The 26286-nt window shown below is 46.5% G+C and overlaps 2 protein-coding genes across 3 annotated transcripts; one reads left to right on the top strand and one right to left on the bottom strand.

Moving 5' to 3' along the window:
* Positions 1 to 74: 74 nt before the first annotated feature.
* Positions 75 to 6324, bottom strand: DYNLT4 (dynein light chain Tctex-type 4). Of its 2 annotated transcripts, none has more exons than XM_077277990.1 (2): positions 2652 to 2724; positions 75 to 792 (listed from the first exon to the last, which is right to left on the bottom strand). In XM_077277990.1, the coding sequence occupies exon 2, from the start codon at positions 781 to 783 to the stop codon at positions 91 to 93; it is 693 nt and encodes a 230-aa protein (XP_077134105.1). In that variant the 5' UTR covers positions 784 to 792; positions 2652 to 2724; the 3' UTR covers positions 75 to 90. The 2 variants fall into 2 exon arrangements, with proteins under 2 accessions (XP_077134105.1, XP_077134106.1); XM_077277991.1 differs by lacking the exon at positions 2652 to 2724 and adding an exon at positions 6151 to 6324 and having other exon boundaries at positions 81 to 792.
* Positions 5167 to 26286, top strand: BTBD19 (BTB domain containing 19). Its single transcript, XM_077277989.1, has 8 exons — positions 5167 to 5425; positions 9968 to 10196; positions 11839 to 11892; positions 20968 to 21027; positions 24031 to 24099; positions 25264 to 25395; positions 25710 to 25835; positions 25911 to 26286. Exons 1-8 carry the CDS (start codon positions 5328 to 5330, stop codon positions 26043 to 26045), a joined length of 903 nt encoding a protein of 300 aa, XP_077134104.1. The 5' UTR covers positions 5167 to 5327; the 3' UTR covers positions 26046 to 26286.

Below are 26286 nucleotides of genomic sequence, written 5' to 3'. Positions count from 1 at the left end.
AGTTTTGCTTTGGGGTCCTCAGTGCTCCCCTGACCATATACACAACACATGTGCACACTATAAATTTATTATACACCATGAGTGCCGCCATTATTGATAGTACAGCCCATGCACCATGGCCACCGCAAACAACGAGGTGTTAGAATACGAGGCTGAGGCAAAATGATCGTTCTGGGGGTCCCACAGGGAGCGGCTGGACACCTGCACCCCCTGGTGGCACATTTGGCCCAGGAAGACGTTGCAGACCACTTTGTACCGGGCAGGGGTGAATTCCTTCAGTTTGCTGCGGATGAGGTCGGACAGATTCTGGGCCAGCTGCCCGCTGGTGATGGGGTTGTACTTGGCGTCCACCAGGTAGCTCCTCAGGATGGTCTCTAGAGCTTTCTGGGCTCGGCATGGGTTGAACCTGAAGTCCAGGTCGGGGCCCATCTTGAATGTGTTTTCATACTGAATCTCCTTAATGGGCTGATAGAGGGGAAGACCTGAGAAACTAACGCGTCCAAAATGCGCCCAGGGCCCCAGGGACAAGCGCCTGTTGGAGCCCATTGTACACAGCGAGTTCTTGCGGGAGAATGGGACGTTCATGTTGCTGACGACCGAGCTGCGGCGCGAGTACATGGCGGGGCGCTCCTCGATGCTTCTCAAACGTGCCAGCTGGCGCGGGGGCATTTCTATGGAGTGAGAGAGGCGGCGGCTGGAGAGAGGACCTGACTTGGAAAAAGCATCGCCTGCGGCACCCAGGGTCGTAATGTCCTCAGATGGAGACGGAGGGTTATCTGCCATTGTCCTGCCCTGGAGACCGGGAGAGAAGAAAACTGCATCATATACAGGAGGCGCAAACATCGTATAACGAAAAGTGTATTTCTCCAACATACTGCACCCCACTCCAAATGAAGGGTGCACTGCAAAAAGTTGGCGGAACTGGACGAGACACATAAAAAGTTACAAAACTTTTTCTGACAGCCCCATATGACCATATTCACCAGCCCGGAGTCCAGGGCAGGATTGTCTACGCTGACACACTGTAACAGACTGGACTGTAGGGTCAGGCTGAATTTCCAGCCTTTGTAGATGGGTGTTTGGGTTGACTCGCAGGTTAGCTACATCTACAAGGTGGCACTAAAGGGATAGATGTCATGAAAATGGTGTGCAGAGCAGAAACGGATCACTGATGTCACCGATTCCAGATGACGTTCTCTGTAATAAATGTATAGAACCCGCGGAGAAGTACAGGTATATAACAGCATTAGTGACAATGGCAGGAAACCGCAGAGAACATTCACCCAGCAGAAGTTCTGCTACAATGTCCCAGTTGGAATCCACTCTGTTCTCATGAAGGCGCTGATATCCAGCGATCTGCTGGGCGGATGGCAGCAGGGACCTGGGGTAGAAAAGGGAACATTCATCCTATCATATGACCCCCTCCAGGGCAGCTCCCCCTGTATCTAAGCCCGTGATACATGTCCTGCCCATTATCCGGAGACTGAGTAACCGGAGATATAAGGCAGCAAGTTACAACATGTTCATTATTATTTGTGGAGACAATCAGATACTTAGGGGATTAAAGGGTGGAAGATACATTTATCCGCAGCGGTGTCAGCAACTAATGTCAATGTAATTCCAAGCAGAAAGTGTCTGCGGACCCCCGACCAAGGGAAGTCCATTCACATCTGGAAATCTGCAGCTGATCCACGTCCACTGCTACTGTCTGCTGAGCCGTGTATCTAATCCTATCCTGTGTGATACTGACTGCTGAGCCGTGTATCTAATCCTATCCTGTGTGATACTGTCTACTGAGCTGTGTATCTAATCCTATCCTGTGTGATGCTGTCTGCTGAGCTGTGTATCTAATCCTATCCTGTGTGATACTGTCTACTGAGCTGTGTATCTAATCCTATCCTGTGTGATGCTGTCTGCTGAGCCGTGTATCTAATCCTATCCTGTGTGATACTGACTGCTGAGCCGTGTATCTAATCCTATCCTGTGTGATACTGTGTGCTGAGCTGTGTATCTAATCCTATCCTGTGTGATGCTGTCTGCTGAGCTGTGTATCTAATCCTATCCTGTGTGATACTGTCTACTTAGCTGTGTATCTAATCCTATCCTGTGTGATACTGTCTGCTGAGCCGTGTATCTAATCCTACCCTGTGTGACACTATGTGCTGAGCTGTGTATCTACTCCTATCCTGTGTGATACTGTCTGCTGAGCTGTGTATCTACTCCTATCCTGTGTGATGCTGTCTGCTGAGCTGTGTATCTAATCCTGTCCTGTGTGATACTGTCTACTGAGCTGTGTATCTAAGCCTGTGATGAATGCCTTGTCTGTACAATGTTGAACTACATTCTGCTTCCTCTGACATCTCAGGGATTCATTCCACATGACAGTGACCAGGAATGTATCACCTCTCGCTGTGGCATGTTCATGGTTAATGGACGCAGATCACTCACCCCAAACTCATGTCCAGTGACTGTACGAATGGGGTCCGTTCACACTGTGCAGTTCATAACCACATTTGATCATTTCATGCAGTTTTTATAGGTGAATCGTGTAACACAAATGTATCAAAATTGCCAATTTCATGCCCAGTGGGACAGATTCATAGTGGCCTCTCCACCTGCAGTCACCTGAGGGGTTAATAGTAATGTGTTACCTGTGTGCCCAGCAGCAGGGTGGTAGTATGTCCGGGGTCCTCTCTGCTCCTGCGATACCCATCCAGCCCTGGTCTTATAAGGGGCAGTAGTGGCATGCCCGGGCTCGTCCCCAGATTAATCATTGCCCTCGCCACTGTAAATCATTGCCACAGAGGAGACAGCTTGGTGCCGGCTGAGCGTGCAGAGCCCGGGCCCGGGGCCAGCTCAAATACCGGGTCACCGTGGACACCGCGCGCCACCGCCTCCCTCTGCGATCACATTTTATTTATTACTGGGCTGATAATTGGGGAACAGTTCACATTTAATTAACGGGAGTCGGGAACAAGATTCCTGCACCAGTGACGCTGTGTACTCTTGAAATACTCTGTGCTGCTGGGATCCCTGGTTCCTGCACATTCCCTCTCTAAAATACTCTGTGCTGTTGGGATCCCCGGCTCTTGCACATTCCCTCCTCTCTGAAATACCCTGCGCTGTTGGGATCCCCGGCTCTTGCACATTCCCTCCTCTCTGAAATACCCTGTGCTGTTGGAATCCCCGGTTCTTGCACATTCCCTCCTCCCTGAAATACTCTGTGCTGTTGGGATCCCTGGTCCTGCACATTCCCTCTCTGAAATACTCTGTGCTGCCGGGAACCCCGGTTCCCGCACATTCCCTCCTCTCTGACTCTTTGCTGTTGGGATCCCAGGTTCCTGCACATTCCCTCTCTGAAATACTCTGTGCTGTTGGGATCCCAGGTTCCTGCACATTCCCTCTCTGAAATACTCTGTGCTGTTGGGATCCCTGGTTCCTGCACATTCCCTCTCTGAAAATCTTGCTCCTGTAAATCTTACTTTTTGGGCATTTACACCCTGCAGGGGCCAGTACTTTAGTCCAGTAACATGACCCACAAAAACCTGACATTATCTGCACATGGCTACATGGAAGCCACGCTTTGTGGGAACTTTCCTGCTGTCCGGTGGCCATATTGATTGCCACTAGTGATGAGCGAATATAATCATTACTTGAGATTTCCCGAGCATGCTCGGGTGACCTCCGAGTATTTTTTTAGTGCTCCGAGATTTAGTTTTCTTCGCCTCAGCGGAATGATTTACATCTGTTAGCCAGCATAAGTACATGTGGGGGTTGCCTGGTTGCTAGGGAATCCTCACATGTAATCAAGCTGGCTAACAGATGTAAATCATTCAGCTGCAGGGAAGAAAACTAAATCTCCGAGCACTAAAAAATACTCGGAGGACCCCGAGCATGCTCGGGAAATCTGGAGTAATGAGTATATTCGCTCTTCACTAATTGCATCCAACTTTTCCAGGAGCAGATAAAGCTCCAGGGTTTGTAGGCTGAGGATTGTCTGCACATTGTAATGCTGTGACCATGGTGCAGTCTGTGACTCATTGCTGTACTGGAGACTGACCCGCTGAGTCTGCACAGGGATGTCACATCAATGAGCAAGAGCCTCCAGACTGGAAACACACAGAGGGTCACAGCAGAGTCACCCAGACAATATCACACAGGACAGGATTAGATACACAGCTCAGCAGACAGTGTCACACCAGACAGGATTGGAGCAGACAGTATCACACAGGACAGGATTAAATACACAGCTCAGCAGACAGTATCACACAGGACAGGATTAGATACATAGCTCAGCAGTCAGTATCACAGAGGACAGGATTAAATACACAGCTCAGCAGTCAGTATCACACAGGACAGGATTAGATATATGGCTCAGCAGACAGTATCACACATGACAGGATTAGATACATGGCTCAGCAGAAAGTATCACAGAGGACAGGATTAGATACATAGCTAAGCAGTCAGTATCACACAGGATAGGATTAAATACACAACTCAGCAGACAGTATAACACAGGACAGGATTAGATACACAGCTCAGCAGACAGTATCACACCAGACAGGATTAGATACACAGCTCAGCAGTCAGTATCACACAGGACAGGATTAAATACACAGCTCAGCAGTCAGTATCACACAGGACAGGATTAAATACACGGCTCAGCAGACAGTACCACACAGGACAGGATTAGATACAGAGCTCAGCAGACAGTATCACTCAGGACAGGATTGAATACACAGCTCAGCATCAGCAGACAGTATCACACCAGACATGATTAGATACACGGCTCAGCAGTCAGTATCACACAGGACAGGATTAAATACACGGCTCAGCAGACAGTATCACACAGGATAGGATTAGATACACGGCTCAGCAGACAGTATCACAGAGGACAGGATTAGATACACAGCTCAGCAGACAGTATCACACAGGACAGGATTAGATACAGCTCAGCAGACAGTATCACACAGGACAGGATTAGATACAGCTCAGCAGACAATATCACACAGGACAGGATTAGATACACATCTCAGCAGACAGTATCACACAGGACAGGATTAGATACAGCTCAGCAGACAGTATCACACAGGACAGGATTAGATACAGCTCAGCAGACAATATCACACAGGACAGGATTAGATACACATCTCAGCAGACAGTATCACACAGGACAGGATTAGATACTCTGTCTGAGCTGCACTCTGCTCTGGTTGCAGCCTGTGTCTCTGGCTGAGGAGCAGGGAGTCCGCCCTGCTTTCCAGCCTCCTCTCAGGCATTTCCTGGCTGTGTCTGGGGATCTCTGTGGGGGGATTCCATGTGCAACCATGTCACAACCTCCTGAGAAGGTTGGGGTCTTTCTGCAGGGGGACGCCTCATCCCTTCCGGCTGCCTTGAGGGGCCTCATTAACAATGCACAGTTCAGGTAAGTGGCCCTGCTGCCAGGGTGAGGAGCTGGGGCCCATGTGTGGGCAGTGCAGGCCTCAGTCACTGGCAGCTGTGTGTGCGGCTATGGAGGGGGCACCACCCGGGGGCTACAGCCACAGAGGGGTCACCCAGTGTTGTAAGCGTCTGCGGTTCCCTCAGTTGTCCTGTGGCCAAGAGCAGCCATGTCTGTGCAAAAAAAAAAAGTGCCCCCTTCTCCTAATCTTGCACTAATCACAAAAGTAGCAGGTAGTCTGTGCCCTCCTTCCTGAAATCCTCTGTGCTGCTGGGACTCAGCCCCTTCTAAGCAATTCTCTGACTTCCCACTTCTCTACTGAAATGCTGCGGATTGTAAACCGCTGCGTTCCCGCGCGTTTTTTTCCGCAGCATGTGCACAGCGTTTTCGGTTTCCCATAGGTTTACATTGAACTGTAAACTCATGGGAAACTGCTGCGGACCCACAGCAAAATCCGCAACGTGTGCACATACCCAAATAGACGCATTGAGAGTTTTCACTAATAACCGGTGTAAGGAGAGGGTTAATCGCTTCTTGTCGCTGAGGTTTTGGCGCTGTGCCTTTCTCATCAGCAGAATTGCATGAAAGGTGGAAAGACTGGTCACGGTGAAAGTGCAGCCCGTCAGCAGCGTCCCCTTTTCTTTTTTGTGGCACCTTTCCCACAAAGTTCTGACAACCCCTTGGCCGGCTGACAACCAGTACGACCTTACTATGCTAGAATGGGATACGACTGTGTAGCCGAGCACGTGGCGTCCACTCCGGCGGGGTCACACGTAACGGTCGGGTATTTTCTGGCCTCCCCCGTTTGCTCGGTCGCTGACTCTGCAGCTTTTCATCTTCCTACACGTCGCAGCAAGTGAAATTTTTGCTGCGACTGCAGGAAGTTGTCGGTGTGGAGCGCGGGCGTGAGGTAAACATGATGGAGGGACGGTTTGTCGTGTGACGCAGATGTTGTCATTGTTTGCCACAATCACTTCCCACACAATACAACGGCGTCCGCCGCTAAATATATCTCACAGGGGTGTATGCTGCCTAAATATGGCGCCGGCAGGACCCTGGAGCACAAAATAGGCACACGTGTATAACATGTACTGGGAGGGGGGGCTGATAGCAAAATCATATGGGGGCTACTTTATTTTGAGGGTTACTGCTCTTGTGGGCGCTGCGGCTGTCGCTGCTCTTGTGGGTGCTATGGCTGTCGCTGCTCTTGTGGGAGCTGCGGCTGTTGTTACTCTCCTGGGCGCTGAGGATGTCGCTCTTGTGGGCACTGCGGCTGTCACTGCTCTTGTGGGCTCTGCAGCTGTCACTGCTCTTGTGGGCGCTGCGGTTGTCGCTGCTCTTCTGGGCGCTACGACTGTCGCTGCTCTTGTGGGCGCTATGACTGTCGCTGCTCTTGTGGGCGCTAAGGCTGTCGCTGCTCTTCTGGGTGATGAGGATGTCGCTGTTCTTGTGAGAGCTGCAGCTGTCGCTGCTCTTGTGGGCGCTGATGCTGTAGCTGCTCTTGTGGGCGCTGCAGCTGTTGCTGCTCTTGTGGGCGCTGCAGCTGTCACTGCTCTTGTGTCAACTTAATTTTAAGAGCTTCTATCCCTGCCATGTGGGGCCTGAGGCTTCCTCTCTCGTGGAGGATGCTGAGGCTGTTGCTCCCAGAAGAGCGACAGGCGCAGTGCCTCCCCCAACAAAAGCGAAAGGCGGAGCGCTTCACCCAACAAAAGCGACAGGCGCAGCGTTTCCCATGAGAGCGACAGCCGTCGCTCTTGCGGGGAAGTGGGGGGGCGCTGCACCTGTTGCTCTTGTTGTGAGCGCTGCGCCTGTTTCTCTTGTGGGAGGGGGCTCTGCACCCATCGCTCTGGGGGGGCGCTGCACCTGTCGCTCTTGTGAAGGGCTCTGCGCCCATTGCTTTTGCTGGTGGCTCTGCGCCCATTGCTTTTGCCGGGGGCTCTGCACCCATTGCTTTTTTGGGGGGCTCTGCACCCATTGCTCTTGTAGGGGGTCTCTGCGCCCGTCGCTCTCGTGGGGGGTCACTCTGCACCCGTTGCTCTTACGGGGGGGGGGGGGGGCGCTGCACCTGTCGCTCTTGCGGGGACTCTGCGCCCATTGCTCTTGCAGGGGGGCTCTGCGCCCATTGCTCTTGTGGGGGGCTCTGCACCCGTCGCTCTCATGGGGGGGCGTTCTGCTCCTGTCACTCTTGTGGGGAGCGCTGCACCTGTTACTCTTGTGGGGGGGGGGGGCGCTGGTCCTGTCTCTTATAATCTCATGATATACTAACTGTTCTCTACCTGATGATCTCAGACGCTGATCCTCCTGTGCACAGGAATTATCCATCACTGCTGCCATCAGTGATTTTCTCTGGCTGGAACATTTCTGTTAATATTTAATAATCTGTTGATAATATTGTATCTGCAGCTGTGACCTGTGCAAAGAATTATTAACTTCGGGCCTGTCCGCTCATGGTGTAGGCTCACCCCCTAGGGTGTCTTGTAGGTAGGGATCACCTCCCTTGGGTGTCTTGTGGGTGAGGGTCACCCCTTGAAGCGTCTGGTAGGTGGGGGTCATCCAGTGGGGCGTCTTGTAAGTATGGGTTAATACCTTGGGCATCTTATTGTACATGTGGGGGTCTTCCCCTCATGTCTTGTTGATTCTCTTCTCTTCTAGTGTTACCTCTCTCCACGTTATAAAAAGAGGGCCTCTTGAGGTAATATTGCACATAATGAGATTAGATACAGCATCTCAGTAGACAGTACTACAGTTATGGCAAATTGGACATAATTTCACACAAAACCCCAAAAATGGACTAGCCAAAATTGTGGGTAAACAATTTTGTTTCTAGTATGTGATGCAAGTTCAAACTCACCTGTGGCAAGTAACAGGTGTGGGCAATATGAAAATCACACCTGAAACCAGATAAAATGGGGAGAAATTGACTCAATTTTTGCATCGTGTGTCTGTGTGTGCCACACTAAAGATGGAGAACAGAAAGAGAAGAGAACTGAATAATGACTCGAGAACCAAAATTGTTGAAAAGTATCAACGATCCCAAAGTTACAAGTCCATCTCCTGAGATCTTTATGTTCCCTTTGTCCACGATGTGCAACATAATCAAGAAGTTTACAACCCATGACACCGTAGCTAATCTCCTGAATGTGGACATCAGAGAAAAATTGAAAGGTTGCAACGCAAGTTAGTCCGGATGGTGGATAAGCCCCAATCAAGGTTCAAAGAAGTGCAAGCTGTCCTGCAGGTTCAGGGGTGCAACAGTGTCAGCGCAAACTATCCGTCAACATTTGAATGAACTGCTATTGTAGGAGACCCAGGAGAGCCCCACTGCTGACACAGAGACCCAAAAAATTAGAATGCAGTTTGCCAAAATGTATGTAAGCCAAAATCCTTCTGGGAAAGCATCTTCTGAACAGATGAGACCAAAATAGAGCTTTTTGGTAAAGCACATCATGTTACTGTTTACCAAAAATGGAATCTGTACCACAAAGAAAAGAACACAGTACCTACAGTCAAATATGTTGGAGGTTCAATGATATTTTGTTGCCTGTGGCTCTGGGTGACTTGACTGTGTGTAACATGTTTAGATAAAAACTGGAATGACAATGAACACTGGTCTTATCCAGATTACAAATGATAGAGTAAAGTGGGCTGTGCTCACCTTAGGGGGTTTTGAAAGTCACAACCCCTTTATTAGATATTATCCACCAAACAGATAGCAAGCAAAGTTGGAGATGAAAGTAGATATAAAACCCGCAAAGCTGAGGATCCAATATACAATAGGAAACCAGATGCGAAATGGATGCGGTTTTGTCAACGCGCTTCAAGGCGATCATACCTCTTCATAAGGACAAACCACAATGATCACCTTGAAATGCATTGACAAATAACCAGCTTGTTGTTGGTTATGGGAAGCGATTTGATCGCAGTTATTTATACCAGAGGGTGTGCAAACAAATATATTAAGATGAGGGTGCCAACATTTTTGTCCAACCCATTTTTGGGATTTTGTGTAAAATTACCGTATGTCCAATTTGCCTTTTTTTCTGGTTTTTCATTGTGTTGTTCCAGTACACAAAAAGGAAATAGGCGTGTATAACAAAACGTGTAATTGAATAATTTTCTGGGAGAAATATTTCATTTTCTGGAACAATTTCCATGGTGCCAACACTTTTGGCCTTGACTGTTTATAGAATACAATTAGATATAATGGCTGTACAAACCGCATCACACATAATAGGACACACAGGATTAGATACAGCACAGCAGATAGTAGCACACAGGATTGGATTATATGATCGGATTAGGTACAGTATCACAAATGATTGGATTAGATATAGCAGCTCAGCAGACAGTAGCACACAGGATTAGATACAGCAGACAGAAGCACACAGGATTGGATTAGGTACAGTATCAAAAAATGATTGGAATAGGTACAGCAGCCCAGCTGACAGTATCATGGATGACTAGATTAGATGCAGTGTTTTGACATATGCTCAGTCTCATAAGCCGCTGTTGGATCTTGTTTTCTAGCGACGTCTCGTTCGTGGTGGGGAAGCAGCGGCAGGTGGTCCACGCTCATCGCTGTATCCTGATGTGTCGCTGTAAAGTCTTCCACAGAATGTTCAGCGGGCAGCTGAAGGCAGCGCAGACCCCCCAGGAGATGCAGGTCCCCTTCGTGTTGGCAGACGTTCAGCCTGAGGTTTTCCTGGCAGTCATAGAGTTCATCTACACCAGCAGTGTGACGCTGGACAGTGTGATAGTGAGTATCTGGACGGATTGTACTGCACAACAGGCGGATCGGGGTGCACAGGGGATGTAGACCTTACTACAATGTGCCAGTGACTTCCCACTGATACACTGTAACCAGCCCTCTGCTGTGCACACAGGGATTGATCAGGGTCAGTGGCGTAACTTGAAACTTGTGGGCCCCAATGCAAATTCTCTACCAGGGCCCCCAACTATCATGGGTCTGTAGTAGTAAAAGTCTTTACATTTGGGCCATAGGGATCCTTTAGGTTCCTTGAGGCTGCAGAGCCAAGGTGCGATTGCAACCCCTGCACCTATTATGCTCCTGACATCAAGGAGACATAATAATACTGAAAAATTGGAAAGTTGCAGAACTTTTCATTGCTTAAGTTCTTTCACTACCCCCTTATGGGTATTTCTGGTGCCAGGTGGTGCAGAGGGCACAAACAGCCTATGAGATGTGTAGCATGGCGGCTGCATTGCACAGCACTTCCAGCATACAATGACCTTTGACTTTTCAATCTGGCGGGAGAATTTCCAATTATAATGATCTGGATCATTGTACATCTGGTTTGGTGAGTGTGGATGAATCGTGAATCAGGAGGCTCAGGATGAACAGACTTCTAGCTCCCTCCCATATAAATCTGCAGAGCAGGGAATAATGGGAGAACACAGACTATAAATGATTAGAAGACGAATCCTCTTTCAGTTGTGACATCCTTTTTCCGCCGCGGTGACCTGCGGTAATTCACTTGCATGGCGGCCGCCTGGACGTGCATCCTCTCTGTGCTGCAATAGTGCAGGAAGCGGCTGCAAGAAAGGGGTTGAATTATTTCTTCCCATTTTTGCACTTCCACTTTTATACTCTGAAATGAAATCACGAGCCAAAAAAAAAGGTTAATGATGGTGGGGGGCATTTATACCGGCCCGTAGCCGCAGTGCCGCTCCTGTGAGTTCTTCATTCTTCCTCTCAGGTTCTTACAAGTATCATTCCGCTCATATCCGTCTCTAGGAAAGATGGGTGAGTAACAATATGGCGGGCATTACAGATTTCCTACAAGCAGGTCTATAGCCGGGTGACAACTTTGTAACGGGGGGTGCAGGGAGGTGTCCATATTGGTTGGCTGTCACTTTGCAGATGCCGATGACCCCAGGTCTGATATTTATCATGGATGACTTTCTTGCTTTTACGGGAAGTTTTGTGTCACACAGATCTGTGTCATAAGGTGACGGACATTGTACAATCGCACTAAAAATAAAAGTTACACAAGACGTTGTAGACAGGGGCCATTACTCCAATCTACAGTACAAAAGCCGGGGGTCCGACAGGAGACCAGATGGGTTAATATCCAGAGACTTGTCGTGTGACCCCTGAAGAAGAATATTGCCTTATGACCGCAAAAAGCAAATCCAGCGTTATATTTAAAGGGTTTGTCCACTTTCTACAAACTATTTCCGGCAGGCCTACTAGATAGTATGGAGATAAAGGGGGTCTCCATTACACCACATTAGGGGGATGCTACAATGAGCCAATGGAACCTGTCAGGTCCATATATAAGACCAATATGGTCACACACATTGGTCACTCGCCGGCGCTCTGTGCTCATTCGGTCATGTCAATCATCTCACATTTATTAACCCTTTATCTTCTGCAGGCATTGGAAGTTCTCACTGCCGCCGTAGAGTACGGGCTCACAGACCTGAGAAAGGTAATCCTGAGGATTGTGGGGTGGTATCAGATAAAAATGATGTTTTTTGTAATGATGGTGGGTGAAAACTCCTTTCTATTTCTCTGTATAACCATTTAGAACAGAATAGTGAGTGCAGCTCTGGAGTATAATATAGAATGTAACTCAGGATCAGTAATGTGATGTATGTACACAGTGACTGCACCAGCAGAATTGTGAGTGTAGCTCTGGGGTATAATACAGGATGTAACTCAGGATCAGTAATGTAATGTATGTACACAGTGACTGCACCAGCAGAATAGTGAGTGCAGCTCTGGGTTATAATACAGGATGTAACTCGGGATCAGTAATGTAATGTATGTACACAGTGACTGCACCAGCAGAATAGTGAGTGCAGCTCTGGGTTATAATACAGGATGTAACTCGGGATCAGTAATGTAATGTATGTACACAGTGACTGCATCAGCAGAATAGTGAGTGCAGCTCTGGAGTAAAATACAGGATGTAACTCAGAATTAGTAATGTAATGTATGTACACAGTGACTGCACCAGCAGAATAATAAGTGCAGCTCTGGGGTATAATATAGGATGTAACTCAGGATCTGTAATGTAATGTATGTACACAGTGACTGCACCAGCAGAATAGTGAGTGCAGCTCTATACAGGAGGTAACTCAGGATCAGTAATGTAATGTATGTACACATGACTGCACCAGCAGAATAGTGAGTGCAGCTCTGGGGTATAATACAGGATGTAACTCAGGATCAGTAATGTAATGTATGTACACAGTGACTGCACCAGCAGAATAGTGAGTGCAGCTCTGGGGTATAATACAGGATGTAACTCGGGATCAGTAATGTAATGTATGTACACAATGGCTGCACCAGCAGAATAGTGAGTGCAGCTCTGGAGTATAATACAGGATGTAACTCAGGATCAGTACAGGATCAGTAATATGGTGGAGTAAAGTATTTCTTGGATCTTCCATTTTTTTGCCTTGGGGATATTTTTTGAGCCTCCTGTCCAGCAATGAGAATTCTTCACATGCCACTAGAGATTACTGAATTCCTCACTGTCAGGCGCTTTTACTTATTAGAGGTTTGATGTGCTGCAGAAATGCCGTTATCGCTGAGTGCAGGTGTGTGCAGTGCAGGGTAATGTTTTGCTGGTCTGGTCCCTGAAGGTAAAAGAGATCTTATTTCCCTTTCTTCCACACTAATTTTATTTCAAACCCCTCTTTAAGATTCGGTGATCACAATGATTGACTATTTCAGTGAGATGACCCGCTGCGTCTCTTCACAATATCTTTGTATAATGAAAAGTTTTCCAACTTTCTAGAAAAACTTTGTCCCTGTTTAATCAAGGCGAACATTTTGTGTTAAAGCCTTTGTTTATTTTGACTCATTTATATAGCGCCATCATATTCCACATCATCATCGCTGTCCCTGATGGGGCTCACAACCTAAGTTCCCTATCAGTATGTGTTTGGAGTGTGGGAGGATACCGGGGCCAACACGGGGAGACAAATATACCTCGCTGCTCCCCTATAGTACAGTGAGCCCGCCAACTCCGCACATGTACCTTTACTGACTGCAGGAGAGCGTTAGTATTTCCTATCCTAAGTGAAGTGGAAGAAATGATAGGAAGGAGAAACTGAGTGTGCAGTAATTTATCCATCTTGAGACTGTGTAGAAGTTTCAAGATGGTGCTACAGTATATAGGTGGAGTGGGCTTCTCAGAAAAAGCAGTGTGTGAGTTGTGGGACAGAAACGGCCCTGACTCTTGAGAAATGTAGTTTAGAGACACAGAATGAGAAGTGACAGGAAGTTCAGGATGTAGACAATAAATCCCGCAAAGATGTGAAAATAAAGGTGGCAGGGTTCTTAGAGGGCTTTTTATAGGGATTGTGTTTGTTTGTTTGTTTTTTTTGTGCCCAGAAATTCACTTTTAAAATGGTAAGTAGCTGACACACAAAGTTGTTAGAAAGTTGAAGAAAGTGTTATTACACAGGAATAAGCTGTGTACAACTAGAAGAAAAAAGTTCTCACTTGTAGTTGAATTTAATGTAATAATTGCAGCTGATTCTTCCTGTGAGAATCTGTATCCATACAGGATCCTATTAATAATCCGACAGGAAATGACCGACGTCTGGTACCAAACTGTACACACAGCTGCTGCCCCATACTGACAGCTCCTGTCAATGTGCTGCTATCAGTCATGTATAACAATGCAACGTATGTGTTATATACTGTGTATATCATATCCTGTGTATGGTGTGGATTATATACTGTTGCGCTTTTGTTTTTTCTTCCCATACGTCCAAGAGTCATAACTTTTGTTTTCGCCATCGAAACAGACGTATGAAGGTTTTACTTTTGCAGGACGAGTTGTAGTTTTGACCGACACCAATCAGTTTGCTTCATAATGTCCTGGAAAACAGGGAAAAATCCAGACGAAATAAATCAAGATCTTTTGAACATTTTTTAGTCATTTGCAGATCAGTAGCTCGTCTGTGCATTCTTTGATTTCCACCATTCCGCGACGATTTCTTCTTGGTGTTGCCGTTTCAATGTTGGGGTGTTGGGGACCCAGTACATCTATCTAAATCCCTCTGTCTGTGATTGATGGTGGCACCTAAATGGTTAAACAGCAGTGATTGGAGTTATCCGTGAGTCCTGTGTTACCGGCAGACTCCGGGTCCATAATTTTTCCGTGAGAATATCGCCGTGATATTACGAGGAGACTTCTATGAATATTATTATACTCCTGTGCATGAAGCGCTGAAGATGAAAGTGAGAACGCCAGTAAATGACCCACACCTAGGAGTCTGATCCGGGCTGTAGGCGTCTGTAATTATCTCTAGATATCAGGAAACCTCAATGTCTCTGCTTATAACCCAGGGATGGAAAGATAGAGGTGAGACGTCTTTATCCAGGGGGAAGCAACCTAGCGGGGTCACGCTGCACACCCCAATCCCCGGACAAAGGGCTTCCGCACACGATCCACCGCCTCTCGTCCTGCTGTTTGTATACGATTCACACCAGCTACATACTCACTTTCATTTTTTACATATGTCTCCATTTTTATACCTTTGTTTGTCAACACTCATGATATATTAGAATACATTCTACTGATTTCATTTTAATTGTAAAATCCTGAAAAATGTTTCAATGATTATAGAATTGTATAAAAATGTCCCATTGATCATTTATCATTCTCCTATCATGTATCATCCATCACCGAATAGCCATCATTTGTCACCCGTCATCTATCATTTGTCATGTCATTCATGGAACATTAACCAACAAATAAAGTAGCAGTCTGTAGCACTATAGCATGAAAATATGCAATATAGGACATATGAATTGCATGACTGCTCTAGAAAATAAGAAAAATTGAGAATACTTAACGCATAAATTGTCCAGTTCATGGAACATTATCATTCATCATCTCTCATTTAGCAAATATTTTATCCACCATCCATCATCTGTCTTAAAATAAACGTTATTAATCATTCATTATCTGTCATTTATCAGCCATCATTCATTATCTATCGTTCACATCTGTCATTCAGGACTCATCATTTATCAACACATCTGTTGTCATGATTCATCCGTCATCCATCATCTCAAATGTCATTTATCATAAATCTGCTATCATTTATCATCCATCATCTGTTGCCAATCGCCATCATTCGTTATGTCACTTATCATAAATTAGCTGTCAGTTTTCTATCGTTTTTCATTGTCCGTCATTCATCATCCACCACCCATGGTCCAAAACCCATCTTTCATCATCGATTATTCAATAAACTTCATCTATCGGGCATCAGGAATAATTTGTCATCCATTTTTTCGTCATCATCATTTTTTTTGTTTCCTCTGTTCTACAATGAAGTCATGAGACGATGTATACAATTTATGGGATCATCAGAAATCGTCCATCTTTCCATCTATCATCCCGCTGACCGCACTGATCACACCAGGGTGGTGATTTCCTTTTGTAATGGTGGATATCTGTGACGCTTAATGAACCCCAGTGCCATACAGTAGGGCCTGTTAGGGGTCAATCGTGGTGCATTCAGCTCCATGTTTCCAGGCAAAATTAGCAGAAACTTCCAAATGAGAAAAACTTAGTCCATTTCTAAACCTAAAGACCAGAGCGGACGCAGGAAATCTGTGCAAATCCGAGTGCTTAAGAGTTGGGAACAGAGTTGAGCATAAACATTTGGATGACTCTGGTCATTAGTCCATGGTGGCCGGACCAGTGCCCTGCCACCCTCCTCTTCTGATTAGGTGGTCCGGCATGATGCCATCGGGGTGTCTTAATGCGCACATTACGGTGCTCTGGGTTTGCTCATCATAAGAAGCACCAGTGATGCCGGCGGGAAGGAGATGGTTTACAGGACACTGGTCTGGTCTGGCCACACCATGGACCGCCGACATGGACCTGGGTGCTGCAGATCTTTTTCCACAACTCCGAGCGTTGGCGCAGAACACGTCCTACGATAACGTCTCCATCTGCGCTGCGTGGGAATTACAGTATTTTTTATGGCAAACAGATTTTTGTCTCCAACTAAAAAAGCAAAATACTAAGAGGAAAAAAAGTCAGATTTGCATCTGGGCTCGGCGGCAGCAAACCCCCTCAATTACATAGCTGAACTGGGAACTGATGTGTTATGGGGGTCTGAGCGCTGCCCATGACATCATGGAGGGGGTCTATTCTCAGCTCCGGATGTCTCTACGAGGTCAGCACTAGAGCAGGAAGGCTTTGAAGAAATATTACATGAAGAGGGGTGGTGGGGGTCCGGGGGTCTCCCTCCCGTGAGATCATCGCTTCCTTTTCCTCCCAGCTGCTTGTCATTAGAGAGGATGAGCCATTGTACTGCGGCCACCGCAGCCCCAGTATAACTTCCTTATGGGAAGCCATTGATCAGACAGAGGCTTCCTGTATGTCCCAATGTCCACGACCAAGAGGACGAAATATTAACCCTAAATTAGGCGCTTACAATGGCGCAAGAGTAGGAGGAGCGGCTGACATCAGTCTCTTATATGGACATTATATCAGTGCTAGAGCGTTATAGGAGGAGCGGCTGATATCAGTCTCCTATATGGAGGTTATATCAGTGCTAGAGCGTTATAGGAGGAGCGGCTGATATCAGTCTCCTATATGGAGGTTATATCAGTGGTAGAGCGTTATAGGAGGAGCGGCTGATATCAGTCTCCTATAGAGGTTATAGCAGTGGTAGAGCGTTATAGGAGGAGCGGCTGATATCAGTCTCCTATATGGAGGTTATAGCAGTGGTAGAGCGTTATAGGAGGAGCGGCTGATATCAGTCTCCTATAGAGGTTATAGCAGTGGTAGAGCGTTATAGGAGGAGCGGCTGATATCAGTCTCCTATATGGAGGTTATAGCAGTGGTAGAGCGTTATAGGAGGAGCGGCTGATATCAGTCTCCTATAGAGGTTATATCAGTTGTAGAGCGTTATAGGAGGAGTGGCTGATATCAGTCTCCTATATGGAGGTTATATCAGTGGTAGAGCGTTATAGGAGGAGCGGCTGATATCAGTCTCCTATATGAAGGTTATATCAGTGCTAGAGCGTTATAGGAGGAGCGGCTGATGTCAGTCTCCTATATGGAGGTTATATCAGTGCTAGAGCGTTATAGGAGGAGCGGGTGATATCAGTCTCCTATAGAGGTTATATCAGTTGTAGAGCGTTATAGGAGGAGCGGGTGATATCAGTCTCCTATAGAGGTTATATCAGTTGTAGAGCGTTATAGGAGGAGCGGCTGATATCAGTCTCCTATATGGAGGTTATACCAGTGCTAGAGCGTTATAGGAGGAGCGGCTGACATCAGTCTCCTATATGGAGGTTATATCAGTGCTAGAGCGTTATAGGAGGAGCGGCTGACATCAGTCTCCTATATGGTGGTTATATCAGTGCTAGAGCGTTATAGGAGGAGCTGCTTATTTCAGTCTCCTATATGGAGGTTATACCAGTGCTAGAGCGTTATAGGAGGTGCGGCTGATATCAGTCTCCTATATGGAGGTTATAGCAGTGGTAGAGCGTTATAGGAGGAGCGGCTGATATCAGTCTCCTATAGAGGTTATAGCAGTGGTAGAGCGTTATAGGAGGAGCGGCTGATATCAGTCTCCTATATGGAGGTTATAGCAGTGGTAGAGCGTTATAGGAGGAGCGGCTGATATCAGTCTCCTATAGAGGTTATATCAGTTGTAGAGCGTTATAGGAGGAGCGGCTGATATCAGTCTCCTATATGGAGGTTATACCAGTGCTAGAGCGTTATAGGAGGAGCGGCTGATATCAGTCTCATATGGAGGTTATACCAGTGCTAGAGCGTTATAGGAGGAGCGGCTGATATCAGTCTCCTATATGGAGGTTATACCAGTGCTAGAGCGTTATAGGAGGAGCGGCTGATATCAGTCTCATATGGAGGTTATACCAGTGCTAGAGCGTTATAGGAGGAGCGGCTGATATCAGTCTCCTATATGGAGGTTATACCAGTGCTAGAGCGTTATAGGAGGAGCGGCTGATATCAGTCTCCTATATGGAGGTTATACCAGTGCTAGAGCGTTATAGGAGGAGCGGCTGATATCAGTCTCCTATATGGAGGTTATACCAGTGCTAGAGCGTTATAGGAGGAGCTGCTGATGTCATTTGCACTTATAGAAAGGTTCTCAGCACTGGAGATTGTGTGACATGAGGAAGACATCATCAGTAGGGAAGTTTGTTACGTGGCTGATAACGGAGAGAAATAGATTGCATTCACTTGTGGATTCAGCCTCTCTCCAACTTGTAATGTCTGATAATAGGGAGCAATAGATTATACAGCTGCACAGCAAATGGAAGGAAATGTATAAAAATCTAATCTTATAAATTATGATAAATCTATGTAAGACCCTTGATGGTCATTTGGGGGAGGATAGGGGGGATGGGGGGTCTGCATGGGCTGCACCCCTCCCCTGCCTGTCCAGAAGTGACAGGCAGGGGAGGGGTGGACTGGAAGCCACGAGGGTCTCCCCATAAGGGTCTAGTCAGGAGGTTTGTGACTTGTTAGCAGCTTCTCTCTGAGTCAGGCTCATGACATGACTGTGCTGATCATCACTTCTGCTAGGACTCCCCCAGGGGATCCCCAAGTATAACCCTCCCCCACCTCCACAACTTTCCTATCACCTCCCCCAAAACTTCTGCCTCTGCAGCTCTCTGTACTGACATGACTCCTGGTGCCCCCCATGGGACACCCCCTGTGTCTGGGATGATACATTGTATGTGCTGATCTTTCCTGTAACCTTCCCACTGAGTGATGCTGGTTTCATTATTTGTAGACACTTACAATTGTACTAATATCCGGTGCGAATGCTAGAAAGTGCCAGGAGCGTGGGCACTATGGGGGTCTGCGGGCCTCTAGGCACTGCCTGACCGTCCGGCCCAGCGGGGGGGATTGTAGGCAGCAGCTGCTGAGATCACTGGGGGACGCTGATCGGTGACCCCTGATCCTGGGATTTGTAGATCAGTGGCAGGAATGACATACACTGTATCACAGCAGATTGTTCCCATAGATCGTCAGATCTGACCGTGTCCAGGATGTCGCCGCCGTCTCACAGTCTCCACTTTGTGTCATTATACTTGTTCTAAAGCAAACACTAAAGCGATTCACGAACTGTAAACACGACGTGTCAGGACGGCCGCACTGAATAATGGGGTGCATGAGGGAGAGGATGGACCTTTACCGACTACCCCATTACGATTATATAGAATAGTCATGAGATTTCCCCTTTTTAATAACGTGTTTATTTATACAATTGTATATCTTTATATTGGCCAGAGCTCCAAATGCACTGCATTGACAGCTACATAAAAAATTGTCCCCCCACTAGGGGGAGCCCCCTTGATATAGAGATATATGATAAGAATCTGACTGTCCGCAGCCAACACTAGGGGGAGCTCTCTGTATACAAAGATGTATGGTAAGAATCTGTCTGATTGCAGCCAACACTAGGGGGAGCTGCCTGTATACAGAGATACACGATAAGATCCTGTCTGCAGTCACCACTAGGGGGAGCTCCCTGTATACAGAGATACACGATAAGATCCTGTCTGCAGCCACCACTAGGGGGAGCTCCCTGTATACAGGGATACATGGCCAGGTTCTGTCTGTAGCCACCACTAGGGGGAGCTCCCTGTATACAGAGATATATGATAACATCATGTCTGCAGCCACCACTAGGGGGAGCTCCCTGTATACAGAGATACATGATAAGATCCTGTCTGCAGCCACCACTAGGGGGAGCTCCCTGTATACAGAGATACATGATAACATCATGTCTGCAGCCACCACTAGGGGGAGCTCCCTGTATACAGAGATATATGATAACATCATGTCTGCAGCCACCACTAGGGGGAGCTCCCTGTATACAGAGATACATGATAAGATCCTGTCTGCAGCCACCACTAGGGGGAGCTCCCTGTATACAGAGATATATGATAACATCATGTCTGCAGCCACCACTAGGGGGAGCTCCCTGTATACAGAGATACATGATAAGATCCTGTCTGCAGCCACCACTAGGGGGAGCTCCCTGTATACAGAGATACATGATAACATCATGTCTGCAGCCACCACTAGGGGGAGCTCCCTGTATACAGAGATACATGATAAGATCCTGTCTGCAGCCACCACTAGGGGGAGCTCCCTGTATAGAGAGATACGTGATAAGATTCTGCCTGCAGCCACCACTAGGGGGAGCTCCCTGTATACAGAGATACATGAGTAGATCCTGTCTGTAGCCACCACTAGGGGGAGCTCCCTGTACATGGAGATACATCATATAATGTCTGGAAAAACCTTTGGGTATTTTTAATTAAATGTTCACTTTTCTGTTATTATGTCAATAAAAAAAAACAATTTCTAACATACGTAGGGGCAAAATGATCAAGACTGGCTTTTTTTTTAGGAGCAATTACACTTTATGCAAAAAATGTGTGACTTTAATATACCTGTTGTTTGCTAGCATAAAAGCTTCGGAAGGTTCCCTTTTTACTAGTTCAGGTTCAAGGTCTCTTGTCTATTTTCCAGCTTTGTGTGGACTTCATCAGTCAGACGCTGACGGTGGACATGGCCTGTGAAGCGTTACAGGTAGGAGACTGCACATTGGCTTAGTATACAGGATTGTGATTAATACCCATAGCCGCTGAGGCTGCAGCGATGCATGCAGTATATATCTGGGAGTCTGATTCATCAACACTTTTACGCCAGAATTCTGCAGTAAAAAGCTTCAAAAAGTCACAAAATTCTGGCGCATCTCAAGTCTGCATTAAAATTTTGCGACTTTTTACGTTATCGCGCCATTTTTGATGATGAGCGGCGATGGATGTGCACGCCTCTTTCTGCAATGCCTAATTCATTGAGGTGTGCAGAAGACTGTAAACTCCAAGTTTTTGAGGTGGATTTGGAGAGTTTCCACTAAGGCTACTTTCACACTAGCGTCGGGAACAACCCGTCGCTGTGCGTCGGGCCGAGGTTCCCGACGCTAGCGTGGTCTCCGCCACACAACGGGGGCAGCAGATGCATTTTTCCCACGCATCCGCTGCCCCATTGTGAGGTGCGGGGAAGTGCGGGGAGGTGGGGGCGGAGTTCCGGCCGCGCATGCGCGGTCGGAAAAAGCGGACCGTCGGGAGCAAAAAACGTTACATGTAACGTTTTTTTCTCCCGACGGTCCGCTACCACACGCCCAAGCGTCGCAAAACGGACGCGACGCTTGGCAATGCGTCGCGAATGCGTCGCTAATGTTAGTCTATGACGAAAAAACGTATCCAGCAAGAACTTTTGCTGGATGCGTATTTTCGGCAAAACGACGCATTTGCGACGTATTGCAGTTAACGCTAGTGTGAAAGTAGCCTAAAATAACCTCAGTGTGTATGTGCACATGACGTATTTTTCAGGCAGATTCCATCATGGAAACCGCTATGTGAGCAGAACTGGATAGGGACAGGATTCCATTCACTAACAAAAAAAGACGAGATCTTAGAATATTAAGAAATAAAAGCACAAACTGCATTAAAAAGTTTCAGAACTTTTGTAGCCTTTTTGTCAAACTGCATAACATGTATACTAACATCACATCAATCGTATAATTGCGCATACATGCGGTTTTATTATTATTTGCTCCTTCTCTTCCCTGTTACATATTTTCGTGATACATTTTTTTTGCAAAAATTCCGTTTTTGGATTTAGTTCAGTATGATTTAGTCTCTGAGATATCGTTGGCTGAACAGCGGCACATAAACCTCCATCAGTCATTCTGCCGCCATGAACCTGCAGAGAGGTGATCTGCAGTCACAGAGGGGATGAGCATCTCTAAATGTCATCTTCCTCTTGTGTCCGTTATCTGGACGCATCACTCGCTACTGCGGACAGTTTCAGAACACTTTTGTAAAACTTCTGAAAAGTGAAAAAAATAAATTTTCTGACACAAGATCAGTGGAGGCATCAGGTCACCCGTTTCCCACTGCTAGAGTTGCCCGAATCCCACCACTAGATTCGCCCGATTCCTACCGCTAGAGTCGCCCGATTCCCATCGCTAGTCGCCCGATTCCTAGCACTAGAATCGCCCGATTCCCAGCGCTAGAGTCGCCCGATTCCCAGCGCTAGTCGCCCGATTCCCAGCGCTAGTCGCCCGATTCCCAGTGCTAGTCGTCCGATTCCCAGCTCCTATCCTGTGTGTTCACTGCTGTATCTAATCTTATATTAAGTGATACTGTCTTCTGAGTTGTGGTATCTAATACTGCTACGTGTGATCTGTGCTGATCTCTGCTGTATCTAATGATATTATGTGTGATACTGTCTGCTGTGCTGATGTATCCAAACTTATCATGAGAGATCCTGCCTGCTGAGCTGCTGTATCTAAGCTTTAATCAGTTGGATTTGTCTTTCTCTCACTCTCATCGGCCTCGCAAAAATAAAAAACAAACGGACTATAAATCACTGGTTTCCAGTCTACACCAGTACCACTTGAAGGGCCTGTTAATGGGAGCCGGAATCTTGAACCAATTCCCAGTAAGTAAAGTAAATGTCAGAAAATTGTTGCCCCCAGTATAATACCCACAACTCTCAATTTCCTCTCTGATTATGCAAACACACTAAATACTATACAAGATAAAATAAAATAATATATACCTCCTGAATAGCATGCTAGGTAGTGTAAGAGCCCCCCATGGTCCCTGCCCTCTTTCTTGGAGTCCCCCTATATAATCACAATACATCATCTATATTTTCTGTCTCGCCCCCCATCCGTCTGCTGTAAAGCATTGCCCAATCTGTGGAAGATCTATAGATCTGTTCATGCTCCTGGTTCATGAAAGCTCCCATGTCTGGTGTGTTTGTACACCTGTGTCTGGCTTCATAGGAAAACGGTAATTTTACTATCCATCATATGCAGTATCACTGTATTGTACGAGCGAGCTAGTGAACGAGTCTCCTACAGTGACCAAGAAAAAATGAGAAGAAAAATCAAATATATATATATATATATATATATATATATATATATATATATATACTGTATGTATATATATATATATATATATATATATATATATATATATATATATATATATATATATATATATATATTATGCATATATATATATATATTATGCAAATATAAACAATCCTACCGTCCCCCCCTTTTCCGCAGAATGTAAAATAATAAAGAAAAAAACATCTTTGGCATCTTCACCTGCATATCCGTTAGGACAAATAAACTATTATAATGTGTGTACTTCATTTGCTGAAGTTAAAAAAATCTAAATATCAGCATCACTTCCCCAAAAAATGGATTAAAAAAATAACGATAAAATATATAGCTCATAGCACAAAAAAACCCTCTGATACAGCTCTATGTTCCCGAAAAATTCTAGCTCTTTGAAAGCAAAAAGGAAAGGTCAAAAGAGAAAAGGATCACCGGAGACTCCCAAGTCCAAGTCACTCATGTGCCCACATAACCCTGGAGACTGTACTGGCAGCCATTGGTGGTGGTCACCCAGCACCTGTAGGGTACCGAGTGTGACGGACGCTGATTTAACATTGTGATGATGTAACATTGATTGTCTGTGTCTTATATTCGTTCTTGGTTTTCAGGCTGCGGTGACTTATGGTCAGAACGACCTGCGACAGAGATGTCTGGCGTTCATAGAGCGCCATACTGCGGTGAGTAGCCTCTGGGTGGTGGTGTGGCGGCACAAGGGGCCATTATATTAGGATAATCATTGGGGGATTGTTATGTAGGCAACTCGAGATGTAACAAGCGTACCCCCAAACAGCAGCTTCATGTGGATTAGTTTCTGGGGTATTTTTGTGCCGTTTTCTCCCCCCAGTGGAGGGGGATGGGATCTTCTGGATTGTAAAGTGAAGGTCAGGGGGTCTCCAGATCCTCTCACTTGAGTGTAGGCTGTGACAGATCTACTTGTCCTCCTCCTCCTTCTTGTATTGTGTCTTTGTGGTGCCCCATTGTCTTTTAGGGTCTGGCACAGGCGGCTCACATCTGCCGGGTGAACGTTATTTAACGCCACGACATGAGCCAGGAATATAAAGGCAACAAACAAAAATGTAGGGTTTATTCTGGGGACATTACTTTGTGCCATTTGTCACAGCATTGAGAGAGAAGCAAGGTAAAATTAGCAGCAGATGGCGTCCATTTTTTGCTAGTGCAGACCCCTCAGGCCAATCTGCCCTGGCTGATTCATAGACCTGGCTGCCCTCAAGATAAAGGCAGGACGCATAGATTACTGTAGATGAATCTGTGTGAAGGATACTGATTCCCCTATAACTTTGTGCATCAATGACGCCAAAACAACAGGGCCGAGCACTTGGCGGGCTCCAGGGTATGAACTTGCCGATATCAGTTGGTTTGGCCGATTGTTCCCTGACATACGATGTAAGAGGGCAGAAGGATCCGGCACATCCGATTTTGGACTGCTCATCGTTTTGTTCTCTAAGAGATCATTTGTGCCCGGAGGAGTCTGGTAGCGGCTCTCTCGTAGAGAACATCGGCAGACTGAGCGCCCCTGCGTATGAGATAGTCGGGGGACATGGCTACCAGGCGAACAATCGGCCAAACCATCGTTGTGACAACTTTAGTCTCAGACATGATATACAAGCTGGTTGTCAGCAATAATAGAGGGGAATATGTGTGAGGATATCACTGATAATCTATTATGATGATTATGGATTCTGGGCTGAGATGTTCCTCTTCTGTTTCCTGTTTGGGAATTATCCAAACAGGATGTAAACTGAAAATAAACATCTTCCGATCACCGTGGATGTCCTGATAACTGACCTCCAACCTTTTCTCATGATTTCTTCTCCTTACAGGAAATCATTAAGACACAGAGTTTCCGGGAACTCTCCGATCTTGGAATTGTCAGCATTCTACAGAGCGACCGGTTGTCTATTGATGAGGTTCCCCTTATCCAGGCAGTCCGGGAGTGGGCATATGTCAGCTCGGTAAGGATCCTGGTGGAGTTGTGTGATGAAAGCTGGAATTTTGAAATGGAAAACTTCATTGCATTTTGCCCTTGGACCAATGGACATCAGAGGCATGAGCTGTTTTTGTGCCTTACACCTGAATGCTGCTAGAAGCACATGGTGAATTTAAAGACTTATGGAAGTTATACCCTAATTCATTGGATAGGGAATAACTTCCCGACCTCTGGGACTTCAGCCGATTCTGAGAACTGGGGTGCTGAAGAGCTCTGTGTGGACGGAACGGTGGCCCTATTGTAATACCATATGTGCTTGTTAATACTTTCCTTTGTAAGGTGGTTCTGGATGTCCAGGTGTCTGTGGTCGCTCAGGACGCGGTGCGAGAATTACGTCTCATCCTCCTGTCACCAGATGAACTCACTACACTAGAGCGGGAAAATGGCAAAGATGACCTCATCCCGGTGAGATGCGGGGACAGGGCTTTCCTCATCGTATATTATAACCTGCTTCTTCTAACCATATCTTCTCATTATTAGGAAATCCAGATCGCTCAGGCTTGGAAATTTCACGCCCTGAAAAAAGTTAGTGACTCCCACCCTCATCATTTTCAAAGGAGGAAGGGGACCCTGGGGAGAGAGCACCACCGTTACTTGTACTCCCCCTCTAAATAATCTAGATAGTCATCTCTTGGGACCAAAGGAAGACAAAAAGGGTCTTCTATGACAGCCAGAGGAGGAGTTGGATGTAGAGGGATGGTTGACTTTGGTGACCTCGCCCAGAATGGAGTGTGAGCTCTGATGGCAACAGCTACCAGTTCTGGTCATAACACTAGCAGGAAGCTGCACCAAGGAACACGCTACCGCACTGTAAATAATTCACAGAAAGATTTTATTATAATAACCATAAAATTGT

This window comes from Ranitomeya variabilis, chromosome 8 (genome assembly GCF_051348905.1).
Source record: "Ranitomeya variabilis isolate aRanVar5 chromosome 8, aRanVar5.hap1, whole genome shotgun sequence".
Lineage (NCBI taxonomy): Eukaryota > Metazoa > Chordata > Amphibia > Anura > Dendrobatidae > Ranitomeya > Ranitomeya variabilis.
Note: the sequence above shows the minus strand (reverse complement) of the source record. Positions and strands in the feature narration are given on the sequence as shown.